The sequence below is a fragment of the Rattus norvegicus genome, chromosome 3 (assembly GCF_036323735.1).
Source record: "Rattus norvegicus strain BN/NHsdMcwi chromosome 3, GRCr8, whole genome shotgun sequence".
Taxonomy (NCBI): Eukaryota; Metazoa; Chordata; class Mammalia; order Rodentia; family Muridae; genus Rattus; species Rattus norvegicus.
This window is the reverse complement of record NC_086021.1, coordinates 42267559-42295059: the sequence shown is the minus strand read 5'-3', so window position 1 is coordinate 42295059 and position 27501 is coordinate 42267559. Positions and strand designations below refer to the sequence as shown.

General features: G+C 40.5%; 1 protein-coding gene across 26 annotated transcripts in view; it reads left to right on the top strand.

Moving 5' to 3' along the window:
• Positions 1-27501, top strand: part of Dennd1a (DENN domain containing 1A) — a 487315-nt gene that overhangs the window by 166757 nt on the left and 293057 nt on the right. For all 26 annotated transcript variants that reach the window (NM_001191747.1, XM_039105292.2, XM_039105287.2 and 23 more), the window contains one exon: positions 6456-6575. In NM_001191747.1, the coding sequence (NP_001178676.1) occupies positions 6456-6575 (120 nt within the window). The remainder of the gene's footprint in view (positions 1-6455; positions 6576-27501) is intronic.

Sequence of the window (27501 nt, the reverse complement as noted above, 5' to 3'; positions counted from 1 at the left end):
CTGCCAGGCCAGTAGGAAGTAGGTATGGAGAAAAGTGAGCCTAACACCCCATATGCACCACAGAGCAAAGCAGAGGAGAAAACCCTGAGTGAGCCTGGAGATGTTCAGTCAGAGCAGATGGAGCCTACTCGGGAGGCTGCCATGTACCATGAGAGCCTGGGCACAAGAGGCTCTAAGAGTGTGCCTACAGGGTCTGAGAGTGCCGCATCTGCCCGGACATCCCATTTTACAGGAGAGAGGTCAAGATCCACAAAAGAAAAGGTCTTACCTATCATCCTAACCATAGTCTCAGTGCTGGGGAAGGAATTCATTCCTGTCCAGACTTCCTTCTACCCACTACTATCCTGAAGCCTGGGTGGCAGAAGGAGTAAAGTAACTACTGAGTTTTTGCATTGTTTTAAGAAGGATTCACTGTTAATGATGAAAACATTTTCTCAGAGGATGTGAGAGGCGTGCCTCTATTCTATACTCACCAATGACAGGTATACAAAATGAAATGACACCATTTTGTGGTTTTTGGATACAGCCACAAATGCAAAGTAGCTCAGATAGTACTTGGTGCTTGAGCTGGTATCTGCTATCTGCTGGATACTGTTCGGCGTTCTTTCCTTATGCTGAAACATAAGCTATTTACATTGTTACCATGCTTCAGGATCTGCATGTGGGCAGCAGAGGCCTAGCTAGGGTCATGTGCTGTGCTAAAGGTTCTGCCTTTAGTGTGTGGAAGGAACTATTTCTTAAGCCCTTCATTTTGCTGCTACCTCTAATATCCCCCCCCCTCCTTTCTTTTGCACTTTACCATACTGCTGCCATTAGCTAACACAGCATAAAGTAATTTATTTTGGAAATACTATATAGTTACTCTAGAAAAGTAGAAAATTTAGGTAACTGAGTGAATGGTTTCCACATAGATATAGTGTTGTCTTGGTTAATGTATTAGTGTAGATCTTCTTCTAATTCTGTTTCTGCTTCATACATTTGTCCTGCTGGACTTTAGTCCTATAGTGAAGTATAAATGGTAGGTTCAGCTGTAGCTCATGGTCAGTTCCATAACATTAGTGAATAGCATGGCAATTGGCCCTGGTGACAGGGTGTGGAGTGACCTATTGAGCGATACAAGTGTCCTTGGGATGTTCCTCTTGTCTTGCCATGTCCAGGAAGGGGGCCAATGACTTCTGTCCTATGAACTAGGAAGTTCTCTATAGTTCCTCTAGTTTTGATATGTTTAAATTCTGTGGTTATTGATAATTTAATTTGTCAGGCTTAGGTAGGCAAGGTCAGGGAAGATCTTTGTTCTTTCTTAGAAGTGTCTGGTGGTTTTCTTGGGGAGATAAGGGCTACATTCTTTGAAGCAGTCTGCAAACTTATTGCTCCTGTCCAGAACTCTTGGGAGTGTGCCATTCTCAACACTTGGTTTTCTGAGCAGGGATGATAAGAAGCTTGAGGCTCTGGCAAATGCATGGTATACACACACACACACACACACACACACACACACACACACACACACACACGTAGGGAAGCTTTGTGGTTCATGGACTGTCAGGATAGGAGATAGAATTTAATAAAGGTTTGTGGCTCAGTCCACAAACTCAAGGACTCTGATAATTTGGCAGTAGACAGTTCTGCAGATGATTATTAGTAAGCCACAGCGGGCAAGGGTATCAGGGTTTTAATTCGGGACCTTGCATTTTATAGCTTTACTAGTCCTGGTTGTTTCGTTGTGTACTGTGTGATAATTACTTTATATTTTTGGTTTATAAACCTTAAAATCACTTTGCAGTGTGATGATTGATTTTACAGAGGAGATCAGAAATGTACAGTAACTTGTCTGTTCTCACACAACTTGTGCATAGAAAACCTAGGCTGCTTCTACAAAACAGAGCTCACACTAGTTTATCTCCTCGCTCTGTGTCATTCTCAGTGGCTTAGAAACAACTTTTGTCATTTTTTTTCATCCCAAAGTAATATGTGCCTCTGACTCTCCCCACTCAATTACTGTCTGGTACTTTAGTGCTTGAAAGAGTTCTCTGTAACCGCTAACTTGTTCCTCAGCCTGCTTCGGCCTCTCTTGCTTTTGTCTTTCAAAAGTGCAACTGCTCTTATCAAGGCCTTCTTATCACTCAAAGAGATAGACATTTCCTTTCTCATCTTGTTGCATCAGGACCGGTGACCTTCCCTTCTATTGGTTCTGCCTGGTGGTTATCTCTTTTTTCCTTTCATGATCCCTTTTCCATATACTGTTTCAACTGGTATTTCTGTAAATGAGTCCTAGACACTTTTTTGCCTCTCTGAGTTCTTTTCCTAAATCGACCTCATCATTTCCGTTAGTGTTCAGTGTCACCTGTGCTCAGATGACTTCTGAATATATGCCTCCAACTCAAACATTTATGTGGCTTTCCTAATTAGTGTGTTCGGCTCTGTAAGTGACATTGTTTTAGAAGTTTAAGATGAACGCTTTTCTTTTGACTAGAACTATTGAGTGGCCTTTTATTACTCCAAACACCCACCCCATCCATATCCACCCAAAAGAGTGGATAATAAGAGATAATAATAATAAGAGTGGATAATATAAATATCTTAATATGACTTGTGTATGAGATATTCTACATGGCCTGGTGCTCGCTTTATGTAGCAACTCATGTGATGCTGCTATTTGTCTCTCGTGCTTTAGGGTGCCCCTCCTATGCTTTTCTTTCCTACATGTGCCCAGTTCCTTTCAACTCCAAAGATCTTTGCATAGCTTTTTCCTTTGTTATAAATACCCAGTTTCTTGAGCCTGGCCTGGCCATCTCATCTCATCCTTTGTTTGAGTCATTGTTGACATCTCTGAGAAGCTGCTATTCAATTAGATAGCCATATGAGTGCTAAATTTCTCTTTTTGTTGTTCAGCATATATTTCTAGCACATATCACCCTGTATACTGGCAGTTCAGTATGTAAAATGGGCAAGCTTAAAGTGAGTCTGACATGTAAAATCTCATTTCTTACTAAATGACTGGATTCAAACTATGTATCCACATACTTAGTGCTGTTCTTGCAATGCCAATATTAAACAATATAGGGTGAGGAGGACCTTGAACAGCTGATGAGCATTTATAGGGTAGCATGAAGGTTACAGTCTGGGCTTTATTCTTGATCTGTTCCCTTGTTTTGTACATTCATGTAAGTGTGGAAGGAGTACCTAAGGGTGATCCCAGTCCTGGTCTGCTGGGCTTATTTCTGCTGGTGCTCAAATGTGCTTTCTGGTGCTTAATGAGAAGCACAGTCCATTTACCAAGACAACTCTGCATTCTTGTCATAATTTAGTTTCTTAACCTGAGGTGAGACTTCTAGGGGAGGGCTGGCCTTGTGTTTAGAGTAGCATGGCAGGATAGAAAGGACATTGAACCACAGTTGACTTGGATTTTTGCTGTAGTCCTAATTACTTTGAAAACCAAAACAAAACCCTAAGCCTCAGTTTTCCCATCCATAAAACAAGAAAATTGGATCAATGGTTCCTATGGTTCCTTTTGCTTTAATCATTGTGAAATCTCTGATTCTTATAGAAAGTACAGATGCTAATATTAAAAGGCTTTTGAGGAAGCAGACCCCCTAGTCATTTTTTATAAAAAAAAAATAGTGAATACTTCCATAGGTTCCCACAGCTAGTGGAGTGAGTGATACATTCCTGGAGATTCAGAACCCTTCAAGTTAACCTCTGTTTGACTGCCCCTGACAGACTTGGTTTATTGGATCTTGTCCAAGGGGAGAGAAAAAAAAAATTGAGTCTACTGCTTTTGTGTTTTTGATGACCTGTACTTCAACCTTTCAAGAATTAGAAAGGTGACTCCATTGTGAATAATAAGTGTCTCCTTCTAAATTGCAGCATTCCCAAAAAGAATCATTCATTTTAATGCAAACTTGAGTCATTTGGTCCCCCAGGACTGCTCAGGTGTTACAAAGTTGAATTGGTCAGGGAGTCTCTGTAAATCATGACCTTCCTGTGAATTTGATCTTCAGTAAGTTAGTAACAGCTTGCCTCCTACCTTTTATTAATTATTCCTACTAAGGACTGGCTTTTTAAAATAAGTGAATATACTACTGATTCCTAAAACATACTTTGGGTTGAATGATAGCTTCTCATGATTATTCCATGTGAAGAAACTGAGCTGCTGAAAGCTGGGTTTAAGAAACTTGCTAAGTTAAGGCCTAGGTAGAGGTTACTGAGCTGGTCTCTGTACTAAGCCAATCAACAATGAATCTTTCTTTGATCTTATAGTGTTGTTATGCATACCTTTTTAAAAATCATTTTTAATGACAGTGTGAAGAGTAGGAAATTAATGGCAGCCAATTTGCAGATCAAGTAATTTTCATACTAGGTCCTTTTCCTAGAGATCTGTTTTGTTTTGTGTTGTTGTTTTTGTTTTTTTCAGTCCTATCAATAGCCTTCTTTTTTAGTTTTCATTTTGCACATTCTAGGAATAAAATCAAACCCCAAAAGCAAAATAATGAATCACATTTGGTAGGATCACATAGTAACACTTCACAAAAACGTGGCCTTATTTGTATCTTGGACTTATCTAAACCTGTTGCATTATGTGTTTTAATAAAAACATGCTTCCCCCTCCCCCACTGAGGCCCACTTTCCTCCTGGATCACTTCAATTATGTGAGCTAGAATCTTGTTTCTCACACATCTTCACTTCTCAACCTTGTTAAAATTAATCATATAATCCCCCTTTAAAATATAGTATTAAATCACCATAGTAACACAGTCTCCAAGCTTTATAGATAAAACATAACAGCCACAAGAAGGTAGCATTTGGTGTCCCCCTGACAGCTCTATAACTTTTATGGAAATGTGTTCCTTCCCCTAGCTGTAAGGTGGGGATAGCATTACTTACACCTGCTTTATTACCACGTGGCTTTGAAATTGTTACCTTGTTTTGTTCACCTCCCTGGCTATGTAAGGAGAGTGGAGCACGTTCTTGTCTTTCAGAGTACTTGAAGCACTCTCCAAGGGATAAAACTGTTCCCTTAAATATAAGTAGGCAAGGCCCTTGACCTTTGTGCTGGGATACCTTGAAAATCTCTTTAGTTTTACTTTTCTTTTGTGACTTGTATAAGGGAGCTTTAGAAAGAAAGTCTATTCTCTATTTAAGATTTTAATTCATAGTCCACCTAAAGACAGTAAATCCCTGTCTTTGAAAAAAACCTGTTAAATGATTTTTCATTTCTACTGACAATTGGTACCTTGGCAGCAGTTTAAATATTTTATCAAAGTCATGTCTTATCAACTTGAGTATACTTTGTGAAATATAGTATATGTGTGATCCATGCAAGTTGCTGAATTCCTTGGTTTAATTCACTGCCAGATTCTAAAATATTAGTGTAAACTTACGTATTAGAATCTAGAATAAATATTTACATTTTTTAAAAAAGTGATATACTGGATAACTGGTAAGTGGATTTTCAGTGTGTAGTTTGAAGTATTTGTAACCTAAGAGAGCTTTAGATCATTCTGGTTATTGGTAGTCTTTTAGATTATTTACTTTAGATTTATTTACTTTAGACTATTCTGGTTGTTGGTAGTCTTTTAAATTATTTACTGGATACTTTTTGCTTTACATTGCTTTTATGCATAGTTGGCTTATTTTATACTGATACAAGAATTTTTGGCTTTTTAATGGCTTGAAACATCACTTTAATTTTTTAACTTGCTTAACATCTTGAGACGCCTGCCCTTTAAGATAATAAAATATGTTCCTCAAAGTTGAGAAAGTATCAAAGATTCAGGAGAAGAAGACATAGCCCTCTCCCTTTTCCTTTCCAGTGTCCATGATGGCTCTTCCTAGCCCTCACTGAGCTTGACTCAGTTCCCTAGCTACTCTTGGTGCTCTTTTCTGAAAAAGTGGGAACATTACTGAGATTCTAAAATCACCGTGAGACTAGGTGAAGTGATACATTACATATCTGACTGGAGCTGGTGTACGGGAGACACTTTAACACCTCTGGTGGCAGTGAGCTGTGCTGTGGCCATTGGAGTCACACAAGGCTTCCACTCACCAAGTTATCCATTGTGCCAGCTCTTGTCCTCTACAAACGAGGGATAGACTGTTACCATCGATTGCTGATTCACCCGGGTACCCAGGGCCTGAACTCAGTCAGGCACATTGGAGAGTATTGATGATTTTGAATTTTGATGGACATTAGAGCAGGCTCCTTTCTCTCCTTATTTTCTTCTCTCTCTTTTCTATTCTCCTTTTTCTCCTTTACCCCTTTCTGTCCTTGCTTCCTCCCTCCCTTCCTTTTCCCTCCACTTTCTTGTCTGCTCCCTTGAAGTGTGTAAATTTTTAGCTCATTTACAAAGTTCCGCAAAGGAAGTGTAGCAGGTTCAATGACTTGTGATGATTAGATACTTTATCTGGAAACTTAGCACACATTCATCTCTCCCTTTGTTTTGTCTTCTCCACAGCCTCTCAGTTAGCCAAGTTGGCCAGAACTTCACATTTGTGCTCACTGACATTGACAGCAAACAGAGATTCGGGTTCTGCCGCTTATCTTCAGGAGCCAAGAGCTGCTTCTGTATCTTAAGGTAAGGGGAAAGGGCCTCAGCCATTGGCTGGTTCTTTGAAACAGTTGACAGCTTTTGCATAGTCCTCTGTAATTAAGTTTTCCAACTGTTGTTTTGGTGTCTTATCTGTTCCCCACAAGTCACTGTACTTGGGGAGAAGGACTTTGTGGTGTTGCTCTTGTTCTTGAGCCCTGCGGATAATTGTATTTATTTATTTGCATCACGTCCCTTGGGTGGGAAGGGCTCATTGCTCCTTAGTGGTATCCAGAAACTGGAGAGTCATCAGGGCTTCAATCCCTCCTGCTGTTATCTGGAGCTGTCAGAAATTAGTCTGTTAGGCTTCCCTGGGGACATTTTGTGTATGTAAGATTATTAATAAAGTATGTGTCTAGCTCAGGACAGCCTGCAGACACTGATTGTAGTAGCACATTTGCCCTCTTTGGGTCAGTGTCTTAATAACTTCCAACCTGACTACCTCTATAGAAGTTCCAGAAAAGTGCAGAAGTATGAGAAGACATCTTCAGGCCTTCTGAAATCCCCTTGCACACCAGAGCCACACTTGCTTAATGCTCTGTTTCCTTTTGCCAGAGGGGTAAGACATTCTGGGGTGGGAGGATGTGTGGAAATCTGATTTTGGAGCTGCTGGCTCTGGACTCCTGCTGGGAGCCTCCTGAGGGGGAGGTAAAGGCATCCCACACACTCTCCTCTCCTCTCCATCTGCCTCTTTTAAGTAGGTGTTGCAGGGTCTGCCTCCTGTCTCTTTCTCTGTTGTGGAGCAGCCAGTGTGGGCAGCAGAGAGGCGTCCATGACAAAACCCTGGTCCCATGCTTGGGCCCAGCCAGAGGTAAAAGGCCAGGCGGTCTGTGGATTTTAGAAGGAGCATTTCTTGCTGTAATAGTCTGCACTTTGTTCACCTTCTCACTGAGTAAAGGACCCTCCCAACGTAACTTACTCCCCAAAGCCACACACCAAACTAGGACAAAGGGCCCAATTTATGAGGTTTCTTTGCTCCTGTCAGCCTGGACCACAGCTTTACATTTCTCTACATGGATCTCAGTATTTTTCTTCCTAGCTAGTGAAGTCAACTTCTTAGAATTTCTGATTTAGGCACCAGAGGCCTGCTGTACAGAGTCCTCAGGATGGGTGGGGCAAGGACTGTGTTCTTGAATAGCCAGAGTTTCTTACTATCTACCCAGGAGCTAGATAGACTTGGATGATAGTGGTTATACTTATGACTGGGTAATGAAATATAGTGTGGTGAGAGGTTAAGGTCTGCCCATGCCAAAGTGTGTCCCTGAGTAATTATGCCATGCAGCGGACCTGATGTGAAAGAGGTTTATTGGGGAAAGGGAGAACAGTGAGGGTCTAGGAAAGTGATAGAAACAGGCAAGTGGACTGTAGACAGGCCAACAGAGGGGAACAGAGCCATGATGGTAGAGAGAGGGGATAGGGGGAAAAGGTGGGGGGCATCTGCAGAGAACAGATAGAAGGAACATTAGGGAGAGAGAGAGAGAGAGATCACAGTGCAGAGTGGTGGGCAGGCCTAACACATACCTTTTGCACCTGGCAGTGGCAGGTGATAACACAAGCAATTGCTTAGGTCCCTGTGGGCAGGCCAGTGGAATCACCTGCATGCCAACATGGGGTTGGGTTGTATCTATCTATCTATCTATCTATCTATCTATCTATCTATCTATCTATCTATCTATCTATCTATCTATCATCTATCTAATGTTTTTATTTAGAGGACATTTTTTCTCTTCCATTTCTGACTGTTGAATTTCAGCCATGTCCAAGATAATGCATATTTACATTGTACATTTGGAGGAGTTAGTGTTTAGTCCTGATTCCTGAGTTTGTTAGAAAGGATTATTCTGGGGTGGCAGAGGTAAGTGGATCTGTGAGTTTGGAGCAGCCTGGTATACATAGTGAGCTCCAGACCAACCAAGGCTACAAAGTGAGACCTTGTATCAAAACAAAACAAAAACAAACAAAAGGAAAAGTTTATACCTCAGATTTGGGGAGTTATGTTTTTTTTCTTCTCAAATTGGAGTGTCTGTGTGTGTGTTCAAGTGAGGCACCCAAGTACTCTGCCATCGTCATATTTATCCAAATTTCTGGGAATGGAAAACTATTTATTTAAAACTGTGAATTTAATACTCCAAGAGTGTGGCTTAGTGATACAGGACTTGCCTTGAGGCATAGGCCCTGTGTTTGATCCTCAGCACCACCACCAAAAATAAACAAATAAGTGTATGAATGTATGTGTCTTTGATTCCGGTGTTCAATTTTATATAGCCAGGTATGATGGCTATTTTTGGTTGTCAACTTGGCTACATCTGGAATTAACTATAACCCCCAATGGCTGGGCACAACTGTGAGAATTTTTCATAATTAAATCATTTGAAGTGGGGGTACCACTTCTACTCTGGATATTTGAGATGGTAAGACATACTTTAAATCTGGACCGCACCTTCTGCTGGCAGCCTAGGTAAAAGACACAGAAGAAGGAAGCGCTCTTCTTGCCTGCCTGCTCAAGTCCATTTCCTTACTGGCATCAGAGCCATCTACTTCTTCAAGATTCTGCAGTAAACTTAAGATCAGCTGAGACATCCAACCTTGGGGACTGAACAACTACTTGTTGCGTGTAATTTTAAAATACCATGCTATCACCTTCTTAGGGCTCTGTTCTCAGCTTGGCCCCGAGAACAAGCTGCCACTGGTCCCACTCCCGACATAGCTCCACCAACGGCCAGCTGGTTCCCCGAGCCCCAGAAACTGTTAGCGAGCGATCTTTCAGCCCTTACAGTTAGCCCCACCAAACCTCCAACAACCGCCCAGACTGTGCCCTTTCTCTTACCCACATGAGTTGCTGCAGATGGAAAACACCAGACAGCCTTCATAGTTTAAAACTAAACTCAATGGCTGGGCGAAGAATAGCCTGCCTCATCCTCCTTAGCCTCTGCTGCCTGCAGAGGCTACAAACTGTTAGCGCCCAGAGACCTGTGTATCTCATGCTCCTCTCTCCAAAACCTGGCCAAAAAGCCCTTTCTCTATATCTTTTCCACCTCTTCCTCCTGGGACCTGGACCTCTGTACCTTCTTCGCCTAGCAATTGACTTTTGCCATCTTTATTGACATAATCAAGAAACAATTAGGGAACCGATTTTAGTTATCAGCTTTGTTGGACTTAGCTGGACCACTTCCTTTAAGTTATTCTACTAAATTTCTCTATGTATTCATTCTTTAAGTTTTGTTTCTCTAAAGAACCCTGACTTAATACAGAATGTGGAATCAGCAGTGGTTCTAGAGCAACAGAAGTGTATAGTTGAATTTTTTAAGTATCTGGAACAGACTTTCCAGTTTGCCAACACATACAGTTACTGAAGCCTCTCCTGGGAGCCCAGAGAGTACTGAAAGCCCATGGTGTGCACTGTTTTACAAACTTAAGGAGACAAATACATTTAAGTATCCCTATTCACCACATGTGAGAGGCATTGGATTTGGTGACTCTAACTTTAGACAGTTTGTGGAAAAATACGGAAAGTGAGGATGCTGGTCATTTGTTCCTACCATGTCTGTATAAGTAGACAAAGAAAAAGAATAAGATCCATGATAAAATTAACCAGCTTCTAAGATCTCAGAATATAGTGAAGAACAACAGTCAACTCAGTAATAAAATCGACTGGTTCCAGAATCACATAAACAGTCTAAAGGTTTCTAAGTGTGCCCTGTAAGGAATCTCTCCAGCACCCACAGAGTTCAAGATTGGGAAAATTATTATAAGATTGTCTGAATTACAATGAAAATCAAGCCCCAGCCTTGGACAGCGTGGACAGTTAAAGTAAGGGCATTAATTGGTAAAGAATGGGGCCCTGAAGATTGGGATGGGGATATGTGGAAGGAACCTATTGAATCTGAGAACTTTGACCCCTCAGATTCTCAAGAATTTATCTAACATTGAGGAAATAGTCTTTCCACCCACAGCAGAAGATGTACTCTCACTCTTATTCCCTGAAATACTGTTGTTTACACCCTTGACTGAGGAGATCAATCCTTCACTGTCTGCTAAGACAACAATGACTTTCTCAGAAGAAAATGCCAGGCAAGACAATACTTATATCTTTCAGGGCCACCCACCTATAGTTGCTCTAACCAGACTTAAGGCTAAACAGGCTCCTAGAGGGGAGGTAGAAAGTGTAGTCCATGAGGATGTTGCTAAACTCCCGAAGAACTTAATGAATTTGCTATTCAAACAGAAGTCTGGGGAATATGTGTGGAATTTCATTTTAAGGGTATGGGATAATGGTGAAAGGAATATAAAGCTGGACTAGGCTGAGTTTATTGATATGGAACCACTGAGAAGAGACTTTAGGTTTAATATGGAAGCTCACACAGTTTTTTAAAAGTGTTGAATGTCTGTTTGAATGGTTGGCTGAGGCATTTGCCAAAAGATGGCCTACAGAAAAGGAGTTAGTGTTAATGAAGGGATTTTAAGGCTCAGAAAAATCGTAGAGAGGGTATGCTGTGTAAAACCTAATCCTGCACAATGGAAAGGCCCAAAAGACATGCCCTTGACTAATCCTATATGACACAAAATGATGAGAGGGGCACCAGCACATTGAAGAATTTTGTTGTCATCCTTTCCCTGTGCTAGACCTTAGTGTTGGAGATGATGTTGCTCAACTAGATGAATTAAATGCACTGGGTTTAATTGGGACCCAAAGTAGCAGGGGCCAGGTGCAAAGCACTGAATGGCTAAAGGCAAGGTGATTGTAGTTATTGCAATAGGTAGCATAGACAAAGCAATATCCATATGGCCTGATCTGTAATGATCAGCAAACACAAAATGAATTTTATGGTGGCATGACTTCTGTGGACATTTGGTACTAGCTAATCAATCATGGTACTTCTAGACATGAAATAGATAAGAAGCATATTTCATTTTTGTTTGATCTATATAAGTGGAAACATTCTCACATATATGAAAGAAAGGCTCCATTGGATCATGACAAAAGGGAATCTTGGTCCATGAACCCATTTCCAGACTTGAGCCATTTGGAGATCCAAAACCCCTGAGGAAGGACCTTGATTAAACACCTAAGAGTTTTACTGTTAGCCTTTCTACAGTCCTTCCCTGGAGAGTCCTACAGCCTTTTACAAGATTAACTGTATACTAGGGAAAGGAAACAATACAACTTTCTAGGTCTATTGGATACTGGTTTTGAATTAAGAATTGGGGGTGATCCCAAGAAACATTGTAGCACTAGTTAAAGTAGGAGCTTATGGAGGTCAGATGTTTAATGGCTTTTGGGCTATAGTCTGAGTCACATCAGGTCCAGTGGATCCCTGAACTCATCCATTGGTTACTTCCCCAGTGTCAGAATGTATAGTTGGGAGAAATATACTTAGAAGTTGGCAAAATTCTTACATTGGGTTCATGCCCTGTGGAATGAGGGCTATTATGGTTAGAAAGGCTAAACGAAAGCCTTTAGAGTTGCCTCTGGCAGGAAAAATAGTGAATCAAAAACAGTATCACATCCTTGGAGGAACTGCAGAAATTAATGCCATCATCAAGAACTTGAAAGATGCAGGGGTGATGATTCCCTTTAACTCTCCCTTTAATTCTCCTAACTGGCCAATCCAGACAGAGAGTGACAGCTGACTATCAAAAACTCAATCAAGTAGTGACTCTGCAGTGCTATACCAGATGTAATATCTTTACTTGAGCAGAATAATAAACACATTTCCTGGTACATGGTATGGCGCTATTGATCTAGCAAATGCCTATTCTCAATACCTGTCCATAAGGACCACCAGAAGCAATTTGATAAACCTTCACAGTTTTTCCTCAAGGATATATTGTCTCTCTAGCCCTGTGTCACAACTTAGAAGAAATCCACAAAGTATCATATTATAACACTATATTGATGGCATTGTGTTGATTGGATCAAGTGAACAGGAGACAGCAACCATTTTAGGCTTGTTGATAACATATGTGTGTCAGTGGATAGGAAATAAACCCAAACAAATTCAGGGGCCTTCTTACCTCAGTGAAGTTTTTAGGAGTTCATTGGTGTGGGGCATGTAGAGATATTTCTTCTAAGAAGAAGGATAAGTCATTGTCCCTTTTTCCTGCCACCAAAAGAAGAAGTACAATGTTTAGTAGGTCTATTTGGACTCTGGAGACAGCACATTCCTCACTTGGGTATGTTACTTCGCTCGTATACCACACGATTCAGAGAGCTTCCAGCTCTGTATGGGGTCTGCAGCAGGCGAAGGCTCCTCAAGAGATCCAGGCTGCTGTGCGGGCTGCTCTATCATTTGGGTCATATGATCCAGCAGACCCAACGGTGCCCAAGGCATCAGTGGCAGATGCTGTTTGGAGCCTCTGGCAGGTCCCTATAGGTGAATCACAAAGACCTTTGGGATTTTGAAGCAAGGCTCTACCGTCATCTGCAGACACCTCGTCTCCCTTTGAGAGACAGCTCTTGGCCTGCTATTGGGCCTTAGAGGAGCCTGAATCTTTAACAACGGGCCACCAAGTTACCGTGTGACTGGAGCTGCCCACCTTAGCTGGATGTTATCTGACTCACTGATTCATAAAGTAGGACCTGCATAGCAGCACTTCCATAATCAAATGGGAGTGTTAAATGTGTGATGAGACTGGGGCAGGTCCTGAAGGCACAAGTAAATTACATGGAGATATTGCCCAAAATGTCTATGGTTTCTATGCCTGTTAAAATGGTATCTGCTGCCAAGTGTGCACCTGTAGCTTCATGGAAAGTGACCTATGATCAGTTGACTGAGGAATAGAAGTCTAGAGTCTGGTTTACTGTACCTTATCCAGGCAGTACCCAGTAGTGGACAGCCTCATCATTATAACTCCTTTCTGGGACAGCCCTGAAAATTACTGATGAAGGGAAATCTTCAGAGTGTCAGAACTTCAGGCAGTACACATGGTCACAAATTTTGTTTGTAAGGAGAAATGGCCAGATGTACAATTGTTCACTGATTCCTGGGCTGTAGCTAGTAGATTGACTGCATGGTTAGGGACTTGGAAAGAACATGATTAGAAAATGGGTGAGAAAGCTATCAATGGATGAGGTGTGTCAGTAGATCTCTCCAAATGGGCAAAGGATGTTAAAATACTTGTGTCCCACGTAAATATTCAGCAGCAGCTGAGAAGGGGTTCAATAATCAAGTATAGGATGATTTTTTCCCCCCTGTGGACAGTCAGCCTCTTTGCCCATCCATTCCTGTCATTGCCCTATGAGCTCATGAATAAAACGACCATGGTGGCAAAGATGAAGGTTATATATGGACTTGACAACATGGACTACCACTTACCAAGGCTGCTGCTGAGTGCCAGATCTCCCAACAGCAGAGACCACCACTGAACACAGAAATGGCACCATTCCTTGGGGTGACCAGCTAACAACCTGGTGACAGATTGAGTACATTGCACTACTTCTTCCCTAGAAAGGACATTGCTTTGTCCTTACTGGAGTAGTAATTATTCTGGTTATAAATTTGCCTTACCTGAACATAACACATCTGCCAAAACCACTTCATCTGTGGTGGACGTATAGAATGCCTTATCCACTGTCATGGTATTCCATACAATATTGCTTCTGAGCAGAGAGAAGCGCAGCAGTAAGCTCACAATCATGGAGTCCACTGGTCTTAACTATGTCCCCCAACATCCTGAAGCGGCTGACCTGATAGAGAGGTGGAATCAGCTTTTAAAGACAGCACAATTACAGCACCAATTAGGTGACAGCAGCCTGAAGGGCTTGGGCAAGGTTCTCCAGAAGTCTTTGAAGAAGCAATCTGGCATTTGGTATGGTTTCTCTCACAGCCATAATCCATGGGTCCAGGAATCAGGGGGTGGGAATGGCAATAGTACCCTGTAGGAAATGTTTACCTCTTCTTGTTCTGACTTTTAAGTTCTGCTGGCCTAATAGTTTTGGTTCTGGAGGAGGATGTGCTCTCACCAAGAGATACTACAAACATTCTATCAAACTGGAAGCTCAGACTTCCCCTTGGCCACTTAGGGCAGCTTCTGATACCCTTAGGCCAAGATGTTAAGGAAGGAATAACACTGTTAGGATGTATGATTGGTCCAGGTTACCAAGGGGAAATTGTATCGCTTGTCCATAATGGAGGTAAGAAGGGTTATATCTGGAGTATAGAAGATCCTATAGAGTTTCTCTTGGGGCTACCATATTCTGTGATTAAAGTCGATGTGAAACTACAACGGCCTACTCTAGGCAGGATGACATTGAGCACAGACCTTTCAGGAATGACGCTATCAGTCATTCCTCCAGGAAAAGAGCCAGGACCTGCTAAGGTGCTTGCTGAGAGTGGAAGAAGTACAGAATGGGTGGTGGAGGGGCGGTAGTTATAAATACCAGCTAAGGACACGTGGGCAATTGTAGAAAAAGGATTGCTATTGATATGTGTGTTTTTGTTGTATTTTGTTAAGATTTTTTTGTACAGAAAGTTTGTGTTTTCTTTCAAAAATTTTTATTAGATAATGTAATATCAATTAAGTAATATCAATGTTTATTATATTTAAATTTGATACCAAGAGATTGGCCCTCAAGGGTCATTGTCACTTGTTCTAAATTTACAATGCATTTGTGGTTGTAGAAGGGATTATTACATCATATTAGGCATAATTATGACCTTGTTAAATATATAATGAGTTTATGGTTATATGGTGGATAGTTATATCATGTTAGGAGTAATTATGACCTGGTTGTTGTGTTTGGTTGGAAATTAAACATGACATAAGGAGATAAATTTATGTGTCATGTTGACAAGAGGTGGAGTTGGTATGACTATTCTTGGTTGTCAACTTGACTAAATCTGGAACTAACTAAAACCCAATGTCTGAGTATACTTTGGAGGGTGTTGTTCCCCTGAATTAAATCATTTGAACTGGGGTCCCACTTTTAGTCCAGATCGTTGAGGTGGGAAAATTCACCTTTAATCTGGGCCATACCTTCTTCTGGCAGCCTATATAAATAGCACAAAAGAAAGAAGCTTGCTTTCTTTGTTTGCTTACTCTTACCCTCACTAGCAAAGTCTGTTCCTTCACTGGCATTAGACCCAACTTCTTCAGGATTCCAGTGTTCACTGAAGACCAGCTGAGACATCCTCATGGACTGAACAACTACTGGACTTGGACCTTCTGTTGGTTGACAGCCAGCCATTGTTAGATTAGCTGGATTATAGCCTGTACATGTGTACACACACACACATACTCTCTCTCTCTCTCTCTCTCTCTCTCTCTCTCTCTCTCTCTCTCTCTCTCTCTCTCTCTCTCTCATTCTATACATTCTCTCCTTTTAGAGAACCCAGACAACATTAAATGAGTAGCTTCTCGTGCTATTGTTCTTTAGAATGAAACTGGCAGCAATTGTTTTCTTGCTTGGAACTTTCGAGAAAAACTTGGTGGTATAATCCATTGATTTGCAAGCCATTAACTGAATGCTTGCTATATTATCTGTTTCTGCTTTAAAGGGCTTCCAGACTGGCTAGGGATATGAATGGTCATAAGTAGCATGCAGTATGTCATACACGGAGTGTTCCCAAGGTTTAGTATCTTGTTTCTTTTTTTTTTTTTTTCCCTTTTCTTTCTTTCGGAGCTGGGGACCGAACCCAGGGCCTTGCGCTTGCTAGGCAAGCACTCTACCACTGAGCTAAATCCCCAACCCCATAGTATCTTGTTTCTATTGACTTGCTATTGCCAAAAAAAAAGTCACAACTGTGGTTAAAAATGGTCCCTTAAAATATTTTTATTATTCTTATTTATTTTATGTGTGCACACATGTATATAAATGTGGACACAGAGATCAGATGGCATCTTTTAGGAATCAGTTCTCTTATTCCACTGTGTGGCTTCTAGGAATCAAATTTAGGTCATCAGACTAGGCAGCAAGTGCTTTAGCTTGCTGAGCCATCTTACTAGCCAGTAAAAATCTTAGGGGTACAAAAGGGTATGGGCTGGAACGATAGGTCAGTGTTTAAGAGTGTTTACTGCTCTTACATAAAGCTCAGATTCCATTTCCTGCGTCCATGTCAGGGGTTCCCAAGCATTTGTGACTCCAGCTTCAGGGAGATCTGATGTCTGTGGCCTCAGAGTGCACCAGCACTCAGGTCCTTGTGTTCATGCACATGGCAGTTTGTCAAATTTGCCTTCTTTTTAGCCCCTAAAAAACAAAGAATCTTATATGAATTTGGAAGGTGTTTTTTAGGTATTTAATGAAACTGGAAAAATGACTATATATAAAGGACACATGTATAATACTTCCTTTATGTTGGTTTGAGAACATTGCTAAATCGAGAATAGCATATAAAATGGAAGGTCTGATGTTAGTACCATGTTCAGTGGAGACTGGAGAGGGTTGCCTAGAAACAGAGGCTACAGTTTTGTGGCTAACTCAAATATTAGTCTTATCCTTGTTGCTATTTTCTTTGAGTAAGCCTGATGCCCAGGCACTGGTTACAATGTGGAAGGTGCTGTGACTCAAATATGTGCATAAGCCATTTTTTACTTTATCTTCCCTTCTTCTCCTGAGGGATGCCATCCCAGTAATGGTAGTTGTGTGGACATAGCCTCTACTGTAGGTAAATTTCGCTTCTTAGGATCACTTTCTCTCTGGCTGCTCTCCCAGTCTAACTATACTTCGGGTATCTATGAGTCATTGTACCTCCTTGCCTTCACACATCTCCCCAAACTCTGAGTAGTCATTGTTCCTTCCTCTGATCACACCTTTCAGTCTTTATGTACCTCAGTCATGTTTGTAATAGTTGATCTCCCTTTATCCTTTTCCATTGTATAGTCAACTCTTCATAGGTAAAGACTATGTCTTAATCAACTGTGTATCTCCAACCTATAGAGTAATACTTGACTGAGATACTGTTTATCTGCCATTCAGAAAAGGGAGGTGCATCTAGAAAGAAACAAGAAGGTAGTCAAGACTTGAAATGAAAGGATGGGTCTAGTTATTTAATAGAGTAAAAGTAAAGTATTTGCTGGTACAAGTAAGTGAAGTTCCTATTACTAAAGTCATTTCGTACTAGTTATAACTTATAGATGGGAAGTGCTCCTTTGAGACTTCCAGAGATTCATTTTTGAATGTAGAGAGCCTTTAGAAAATACACTTTAAATTTACTCTTAGTTTTTGTTTCCCTTCTTAGAATGCACCCAGGAAGGATGAGGATTTCTGTTGTTTGATTTTTGAGATAGAATATTTATATAGCCTGTGCTTATATAAAAAAAATCTTTGAAAAATTCAGTTGACTTTAAAAGAAATGTAATTGTACTGGAGTATGAACAAGTCTCAATGATAGCCAGTCACTGTATCATCAAATTCATTATATACTGCCATGTTTGACTCGTTCTTACCACAAAAGAATAGATGATAGTTAATACTAAATTTCTGATGTTTTGTTTTGGGTTTTTTGTTTAGTTTGGTTTGGTTTCTTTTTGGTTTGTTTTTAGGACACAGTTTCTTTGTGCAGCCCTGGAACTCTGTAGATCAGGCAGGCTGCCCTGGGACTAGAGATCTGCCTGCCTCTACCTCCCTAGTGCTAGGATTAAAGGCATGCACAGGCACCAGTCTGCTGTTAGTACTAAATTGCAAATGCCAACTTTGAGAACAGTTATGAGTCAGTCTGTTGTCCTTCATTATGAGGTCACAAAAGTAATTGTAATATCTTTAGATTGTAACATTTAGGTATGCTACATTGCACATATTGATCTCAGCTTTTTGAGAGATCAACTAATTGTCCTTTTACCCAAATAAAACTTAGTATACATTTTGGGAAGAAATACTCTTTTTTAAAAATTTAAAGTGCTCTCTCTCTCTCTCTCTCTCTCTCTCTCTCTCTCTCTCTCTCTCTCTCTCTGTGTGTGTGTGTGTGTGTGTGTGTGTGTGTGTATGTGTGTGTTGGGGGTGTGATTACATGTGCAGGTTACCACAGAGGCCAGAATGGGATGTCAGATCCACTGGAGTTGGAGTTGCAAGTGGTTTTGAGCCAGCCAGTGGGTGCTGAGAACTGAACTCCTATGCCTCTGGAAGAGCAGCAAGGCTCTTAATCAGAGCCACTTCTTCAGCCCAGAAATAACCCCTTTATCAAGGTATCATTTCAAAAATTTTAAGTTTTGATCTTTATTCAGGGCAGTATCTGAGGATGTATTCCTATCTGGTAGGAACCACCCATAGATCTTGCTGTTTGTGCTTTATTTATGTCAAACTGCTCAGAGGTCTGCCTACAAGTTCCCATTTGAAAACCTCACATTTGCCCAGTATTTTGATGAGCTGAACTTCATATTACAAAATTAAAGCAGTAAGTACTTCTCAGCGTTTACCAAATCTTAAAGTGATTATGCCTTTAAGTACAATATACTGAGAGATTCCAAATATTTCTCCCATTTCACTTTTGCATTTCTTTCTACCTAAGGGAAAGGATTTGTACAAAATATATTATTTAATGTATGTGTGTTTATGTAGAGTGCTTTTGAATCACAAATTAGACACTGTTCATTTCTCATTGCTAATGGGATTTGGTTAAACCCAGGTAGCAGATAGGAGAGAAGCTTCTTACCAATGAGAAGTGGCATTTAAGGCCCTGACAAAAAGAGTGTATCTGCATGAAAGAACCAAGTTCATCAGTTCATAATTGAAAAGTCAGGCTGTGAAAGTGCTGGTAAGATATGAGTAAGATTTGAAGCCTATTCCATTTCCCAGATTTCAGACTTAGTTCTATGGAGTGCAGTCCATAGACGATTGGGTTGAGGTGGCATTTCAACTGTTGCTGCATGTTCAAGGTTGTTCTGAATATGATGCTGCACATCACTTTGGGAATAGTACCTTGATTTCCACAGGACTTCTCAGCACTGCTCACCAGTCCCTGTTGGAGACAGATGTCCTCTCTGTGCGTGTTGACACATGGATTTATGAGCCTGAGTAGTGCTTGGTGGAATCTTCTTCCTTCAACAGTCTTTCTAACTGAATGGCAGGAACAGCTGTGACCTCCATGCTCTTTGGTATTGGTCTCAGTTTTTGTTTTTTCACCATAAACCTTGGAAAGCTCAGTTTGCACAGAGAGAAACTCTAGAGGCAACAAGGAGTCTAGCTTTGAGTTTTGGCTTGTGTCTTCTAGCTGTTCCTTCCAGTGTTCTTTAAGCAACAGGTACAGTCAAGGAAAACGGTGAGGGGGACCATTTCCTTAGGCAGGTGCAGTGCAGGCATTCTTTTGGGCTCCGTGAGAGATGTTTCAGTTTAAAACAAGTGCTTGTGGCTGGGGAAGGGAGCTGTGGGGACAGCTCCTAGATTTTTACCTTGAAAGCATATGATGCTGAAATATCCAGAAGCAGATGGAATCTCCTGTTTTAAATTATTTATGGTTGTCTTGCCCAAGGGTATCCTACTATACAAAATGAATAGGCTGACGTTTTAGGGTAGTTTGGGCATCAAAGCTGAGAGATATCCGCTTTTCTGTCCAGTGCCTTAAAGGAAATCTTAGAAACTTGGATGCTCTAAACTGTTCAACAGAAGGCTTTTTTCCCCCTGCCTTTTAGTGTTTCTGTTTCTTTCTCCAGCTGTGTGATTTCTTTTGTCATTATTTCCTTGAAAGTAAGATGTTCACCATGCTGTTGTTCTTTTCTGGATGATCATTTAGGAGAAAGGGGGCCCTGTTGGCATGGCAGGTTAATCATTTCACTGGCTGTGACGCCTGGACGTAGTTTTTATCAGTGTGCAGTCCCCGGGATTGCCTGCAGTTGTGTTTGTTTCTATACCAGGGTCCTTCTTTGGCCCTCAGGATTTTTAAACAATTCACGGTGGTGGGTTCTGATCATATATATCACTTTGTTGGATACATGCCTCCCTTATTTTAATTAATAAAACAATGAAGTGTTCGAGAATAGTATGCATTTTCCCTATAAGAATGCCTACACACTTAGAACATAATCCCCTGGGGAGTCACAACTCACCAGCAGTAACAAGCTGTACAGTTTAAAGAAAGTCACCTTTGAAGAGAAGAAAGGAAAGTAAATAAAAAGCAGCCTTCTTTCCCAGTGACCTGCTATTGAAGCAGCAGTCTGTACAGTGGGAAAGACAGATGTGGCTTCTGCTGTGGGAGCAGCAGTAGCTGGCGTTGGCAGCCAGCCTTAGGCCATCTCCTCCTCCTACCCCAGCCTTCTCTTAGGTGACCAAAGCCCAGAGTGGTACAGGAATTGGAGCTTCAAGTCTTTGCTAGCAAAAGTGTTCATTTCTAAGAGGGAGCAAGCTCCAGAGAAATGAGACACTGCTACTTCCCTGACTTATTGTGTTTCCTTTGGTACTACCACATTCTACACGGCAGCAAGGTGCCGCTGAGCTGCAAGGGGCAGCTTTATTTCCTCTCAGCCTTATCTTTGCTTTGACTGGACAAGAGGTAGAAGTAGCTTAATCTATGCTGTACACGTAAAATCACCGTTTATGACCAGGCTGCCCTCTTAAGGGCAAGGCATTGTTGCAAATGCAGAGCAGATCTAGATTTATGTCATCTGTTTGACCCCTTTGTGATTGGTTTGAGAAGCACTAAGGAAGTCTGACATCTCTCACCTGCAGGATGGAAATGTTAGACTTCTCTTCCAATGTGCATGGCACTGTTTGAAGTTTGAAAATTCCATAGTTCTAACATTCAACTGTGAGCCACTTATTGTTTAAGAGATTGTTTTGTTAATTATTATTAATTTTAATTGTGTGTGTGTGGTGTGTGTGTGTGTGTGTGTGTGTGTGTGTGTGTGTGTGTGTGTGTGTGTGCGCGTATTCATGATGTAATCACGAGTGACAACACCTTCCTCCATATGGATTCCAGAGATGGAACTCAAGTGGCCATCTTGGCAGCAGGTGTCCTAGATGATCTAGAGTCATCTCTATGGTCCTTAGATGTTATTTTTGAAAGTATGAAAGGTTATACTTGTTCACTCAAGGATTTTAGAACCCCAGAACTGTAAGTCATCCTACCACCCAGTGACTGGGGTATTTAATTCTGTGACTTGTGCATATGAAATAGGCATAGTTTTGTACTGAGCCCCTTCAGTTACTAAATTGTATGATCATTATATCTCATATACTTTCTTGGAAATGTGTTAGACTATGTAATTTGTTCTTGTGCTGTTGTTTTATAAGGGAAGAGATTCCTAGTGATTAAAAATACATTTTTTTCCTGAGATGTGTATTCTTTTCAAAAGCACAGTGATAATGTTATTTGCCAAAAATAATTTTATTATTTTTGTTTATAGGGAAAATCCTACTCAACTATTTTTTAAGTTAACAAGTAGACTATTAGCTAATCTTGACAATGAGGAACAGTGTGTAGTTTTTTAAAACAATGAATACAGAAAATTTTAGATGAATAAAGTAGGAAATATCCAGCTTAATTTATTATCCTGGATTTTGCTCTTTATTAGAACAAGTAGTGCTGTACAGTGTGGGAAATAATGTAGCATATGACCATTCTAATTGTACCCCAGTACATATTACGTTAGGAAAGACAATTATGTTAAAACTCAAGGAAATTTAAAATATTAAAGAGAAAATCCTATATCAATGTCCTCACTAGAAATTAAATAGGTTTCTCTTTCGATAGGACTTGAAGCTGTCAACAATCTCAGGCCAAACGAAGGGTCTTGCCCTTTACCTTAGTTCCTAAGTGTTGGACTACCACATAGTGATATGTCTGACCCCTTATATCAATATCAAGCAATATTTATTGCAGAATTAATCCAGGCAGACATCATTTATGGTTTCTAATTCATTCTGTTTTACTTTCATTTTGAAGTAACGTGGGTGGAGCCTTATAAGTGGGGCTAGTTGTCCTATTGTTCATTTATTCAGTTATATATATATTTAAAATACATGATTTACATACATGTATGTATATATATATATGCCCAAAATATATCAAAAATGGGTAGTTTTAAAATACTTGACTTTTAAAAAAGAAAAAAAAACATTTTAGAGTTAGAAAAAGTCTTGGATGCCTGGCTCTGACAGTGCGCCACAAACTGTAGGAAGGAAAGCAAACAGCAACATAGACGAATCCAAAGTGATGAGAGGGCGGAGACAGTTCAGGAAGAAGAGCACTTCTGGGTCAGCCCGAGACTCTCACAGAACCCTCCTAATAGCCAGCATGGGCCAGCTCGAGACTCTCACAGAACCCTCCTAATAGCCAGCATGGGCCAGCTCGAGACTCTCACAGAACCCTCCTAATAGCCAGCATGGCAGTGGTGGACACCTGTGCCTGTGTGTGTGAAGAGTTTGGGAAGGTAATCATCGGTTCCTCACAGCACCGCTTACTGCAATGGTGTCTAGCAGGTGGAGCAGTTGTATTCTTTTTGTTACATCATAGATGAGATGTGTATGGGCTTATGTGCCATCAAGTGCCACCTTAAAAAGACATTTAATGGCACCTGACTTTATAGGTCAGTTTATAAAATGGTCCAGTGTTCCTATATATCCAGTTAAAACCTTTACATTTCTTCCCTCTTTTGGGAATATATTCTAGGAAAATTCAGAAATATGTTTACAAGAAAGGCTTGGACTGTGCTCTGACTGTATGCCATAGTTTTTATGTCATTTGTATCATACATAATTTATCAACATTTTTGTGAGGGTACATAGCATAGTGTATAGAATAAAAATTATAATTTAAAATCGTAATTTATAGAATTAGTTAAATTAGATACCATGAACCATTACAATTGGTGTAGATTATTCATTGATGACATGGAAAACATCTAGGGCGTAATTGCTATATAAAAAAGAAGACATGGGGTTGGGGATTTAGCTCAGTGGTAGAGCACTTGCCTAGCAAGCGCAAGGCCCTGGGTTCGGTCCCCAGCTCTGAAAAAAAGAAAAAGAAAAAAAAAAAAGAAGAAGACATAAGAGACAAATTTTTATATAATGAGATCTCTATTTTATAAAGCAATATATAAGAAAAATGGATTGAATCATTGAGCATTAAAGTATTAACCATGATGAGTGGGTTGGAGTGATGGCTCCGTGTTTATGAGCACTTGCTGCTCTTGTAGAGAACCTGGGTTTGGTTCTGAGCATAAACATGGAAGCTTACAACTATCTGTAGCACCAATTTCAAGGGATCCCATGCCATCTTCGGGCCTCTAAATGCACTGCATGTACATGGTGCACTTATATGTATTTGCAAATAGAACACTCACACACATAAAATAAAAATAATTAAGTATTAACAATGGACATAGGTAATTTCCTGAGCATTTGAATAAATCTTTCTTTGGGTGTCTTTAATAAAGTAGCTGTTTTGGAGGTTTTCATCTGTTCATTTTGATCTAAACACTCATTTTACCATAGTCTACAAATTTTTTAATTTAGAAAAGTTGAATTATCAATGCATGTCAGCATTCTAAGTTCAGAATGTCAGGAGAGGGAAGCAGCACAATGATACATGGTGCTGCTTCCCCTTAAGTCTGTAGAAGAGATTTGACCTTGGGGATTCCACTTGGCCTTACATTTTCCCCTTGCTAGCTCAGACCATGAGCAAGTCACACCACTTCCTCAGCTTTGTATTTCCCACGATGGTGTGGAGGACTGGAAGTTTTTATTTGTGGACATGCCATACACAGTGCACGGTGCATCTTTGGTGCTCAATCTCATGTGGCCTTACAAGATTTAAAGCTGCTATCATTATAAAATGTGTTGTTGCTGCAAAGCACCTTTTTGCCAGGGGTGATGGTGAGGGTTGCCCACAAATTGCAGTAAACTCTCATATTGAGCTCAAGCATTTGATTTCAGAAGTGTTTAAAGTTCATCTGCAATGTAAAATCACTCTGCAGTCACAGTGGCGGTGTTCAGAGTCTGCCCTTTTCATTGTCATCATTCTCTACCCACCTAACTGACCTTTTAATTTTCTTAGAAGTTTGCGTCTTGTTTGTGTAAAATGACGAGGAGCCTGTTCCCAATATGTGCCTCAAACCTGCTTTTTTTATGGCCTCAGGATCTCTGTCAATAACCCGCTTTATGTTTTCAAAAACTGAGCCCCCGGGGAGCTGTCTGCACTGTTCAGTGTGATCCAGCTGAATTCCTTCCCTTCCCCACTCAAACCCTTTGATTTGCCAGGTTTTTGTTCATCCACCCTAAGGATAGTCTGAGATTACAAATATGGCCTCTCTTGTGGTGGGAAGTGAGAATTGTTTTTAATTGAGCAGAAACATGTGGAAGGATCAGGAATATCTCAAGGGATTACAGAAAAATTCCAAATTTGTACTACGTACAGCTTGTGTTTAGAACAGGGTCTGCTGGGAATAAATGTTAGTTAGTGTGGCCTGTGACCTTAAAAACTGTTGACATGGACTTCAGCCAGAAACTAGCCACAGACCTCCTTTGTTAAACTCATTCACAGCCCCTTGAAAATTCTAGTCAGTAGAAGTTGCCAGCTCCAATCTAAGCACAGCCTTTTTTTTTTTTTTTCCCATGCTTTGGAAACAGAGGATGCCCCTTAACCAGCAAGCCTTCTTTAATAGGACTACATGGCCTAAACGCAATTGGAATTGACAACTTCCTGGCTTGGGTTTGCCAACTGGCAGTGCTGGAAAGCTGAGGGGACAACAGCACTGGGGCGCTGTGCACTTGTGTTTATGTGTGTGCAGAGGAGACTGAACTCCAGGGCAGGGTGATAGCCCTTCACCCCAGAAGCAATGCTGTGGCCCTAATTGAACATGCCTTTCAAGTGTTCTGGCTGGGACAGACACATCGGAGTTATCTTGAGATATTAATTTCTTGTTGAGGACAAGAAAGAAGGGGGAGGGCAGGAGCCAGCCTTTTCTTCTCTCATGGATGATCTCATCCTGTCATTCTCCCTCAGAAATGCTGGAGCAAATCCTCTGGTGTTGGGTTGCTCTGGCATGCAGTGAGAACTGAAAGGAGATAATCATTTTGTGGTCATCCCCACATCCCATTTACCGTGCAGCTCTGCATGACAAAGTTGAGCTTCCCTCAAGCTAAAAGGGCAACCAGATTTTTCTCCCATTTTCTTCCCTTTCTGAGGAAACTGAGGAGTGAAATAGGTTAAGGAATTTCTCCTGTTAAAGGGACAAGTATAGGCCTTACAAACATAGGAGACAAGAAACAAATACTTCCTCTGGTTCTTCTCTGTGATTCAGGTTATATTGTCTGAAATCTGTTACATGTAACTTTGAGATGGTTAAACTGGGCTGAAAGAGGGAGCATGTCTTCAGCTGGTAATTGATTTGAATATTGTCGAGATGCTAATGGTGGGCCTGGAGGCTGTCTTACTATCTGTTGTCCTCGTGAGATATCTGAGTATAAAGATTTTGATATCTCTTTTCCTTATCAGTGTATAAAAGTTTGGTTATTCAAGTAGAATATTTATTTATATTGTGGTGTTGAAATTATTACTTTTTAACAAATTCTGCAACAGACTTACCACCTCAGAAAGCTGCTGAGGTTTAGCATGATTTCAGCCAGGCATGTGTAATGAGAAAACAGGGATGCCACATCGGCCCAGGAATATTGAAACGTTGTAAGGAAGAAGTGAGGATTTTCTAGGAGGGCACAAAAGTGTACTTGCAATAGAGAGTACCTGGAAAATACATGACCCCAAGTTAGGTACTTACAAAATGAGGATATTTTGCTGAGATAACTTATTTTTATGCCAGTATTTGCCTACTCATACACACATGCACAGATAAATATGCTTGTGAATGTGCAATCTCTCTTCCTCTGTTCCTTAAAACACTTTATTTTTCACAGAAGGTAGATGACACTATTGTGTTTAAGTACTTGACATTCTAAAGAAAGAGCTTTTACTTTTAGCCAAAACTAGATTCATTTCTGACTTATGCATCAAATTATCATACTGTAACTCATAAGTACAAATATTATGTATCAATTAAAACTAAGTTCTGATTTATTAGCCATCTATCACATCTTACCTCTTGACTTGTCTGACCCTCATTTTCCCACATGTGTAAAATACAGATATTGAGACCTCATTTTCCCACATGTGTAAAATACAGACTTCGTAGAGTCATTCACATATATGTAATCATGTTATATAATAACCTAGTTTAGGGGTTAGCAATATCTTTTTTCTAGTAACAAACTTAGTGTTTTTATGTGGTTTTCTCCTGTTCTTCTTCAAAAGAAATCATAAGAAAAGGTCTGATGTAATTTGCTTCCTCTATAACTCTTCCTGGCCTTCAGGCAAAGTAGTCATTTTGTAGGTTAGTTGAGAGGGATGGGAAGCTGCTTGGTGATGTTGTTGAATCTTTGTTTTCTTTTTCCTGTGTGTTGAACTGAGAGTACATTAGATTGTCAGTAAAAATCATTAAATGGGTAGGTGGTTAAGAGATCCAGGCTTTCTTCTTCCTGTCTCTTCTGACAGCAAGAGGAGAGCAGCCTGAGCACCAGCAAGCAGAGGTTATTGCAGAAGTCGCAGAGCCCATGCTGAGGTCCCCTTTGCCCAGATTTCACTGTGAGGGCTCATGTTCTTACACAAACAGAGTTTTTGTTTTTCTAAGAATTTATTGTAAAATTCTAGCGTTGGGGAACTGCTGGTTGATTCTGTTGGGTTTTATGGCCTCTGCATTTGGTATGTGAGTTTCACCCTTGGTGTTTTGTGTGAAAAGCAAATTCTCTGAAGCCCCTTTTCTGTAAGAGCAGAGGATTACGAATGTGTTCTGGATTAGGTGGAAGAGGGTGAAGAACTCTGGTGTGTATGAGAGAAGATTATTTGTTAGACTTTTATTACTGAAGCCTTCTCCACCAAGATTTTTCAGAGTGAGGGCATGCCATTTTTTTCTAAAGATTTCCCTCCTAAATGCTACTTCATTTTCTAAACTTTCATTAATAGCTCTCTGCAGCTGAAGCAAATATTTGAGATCT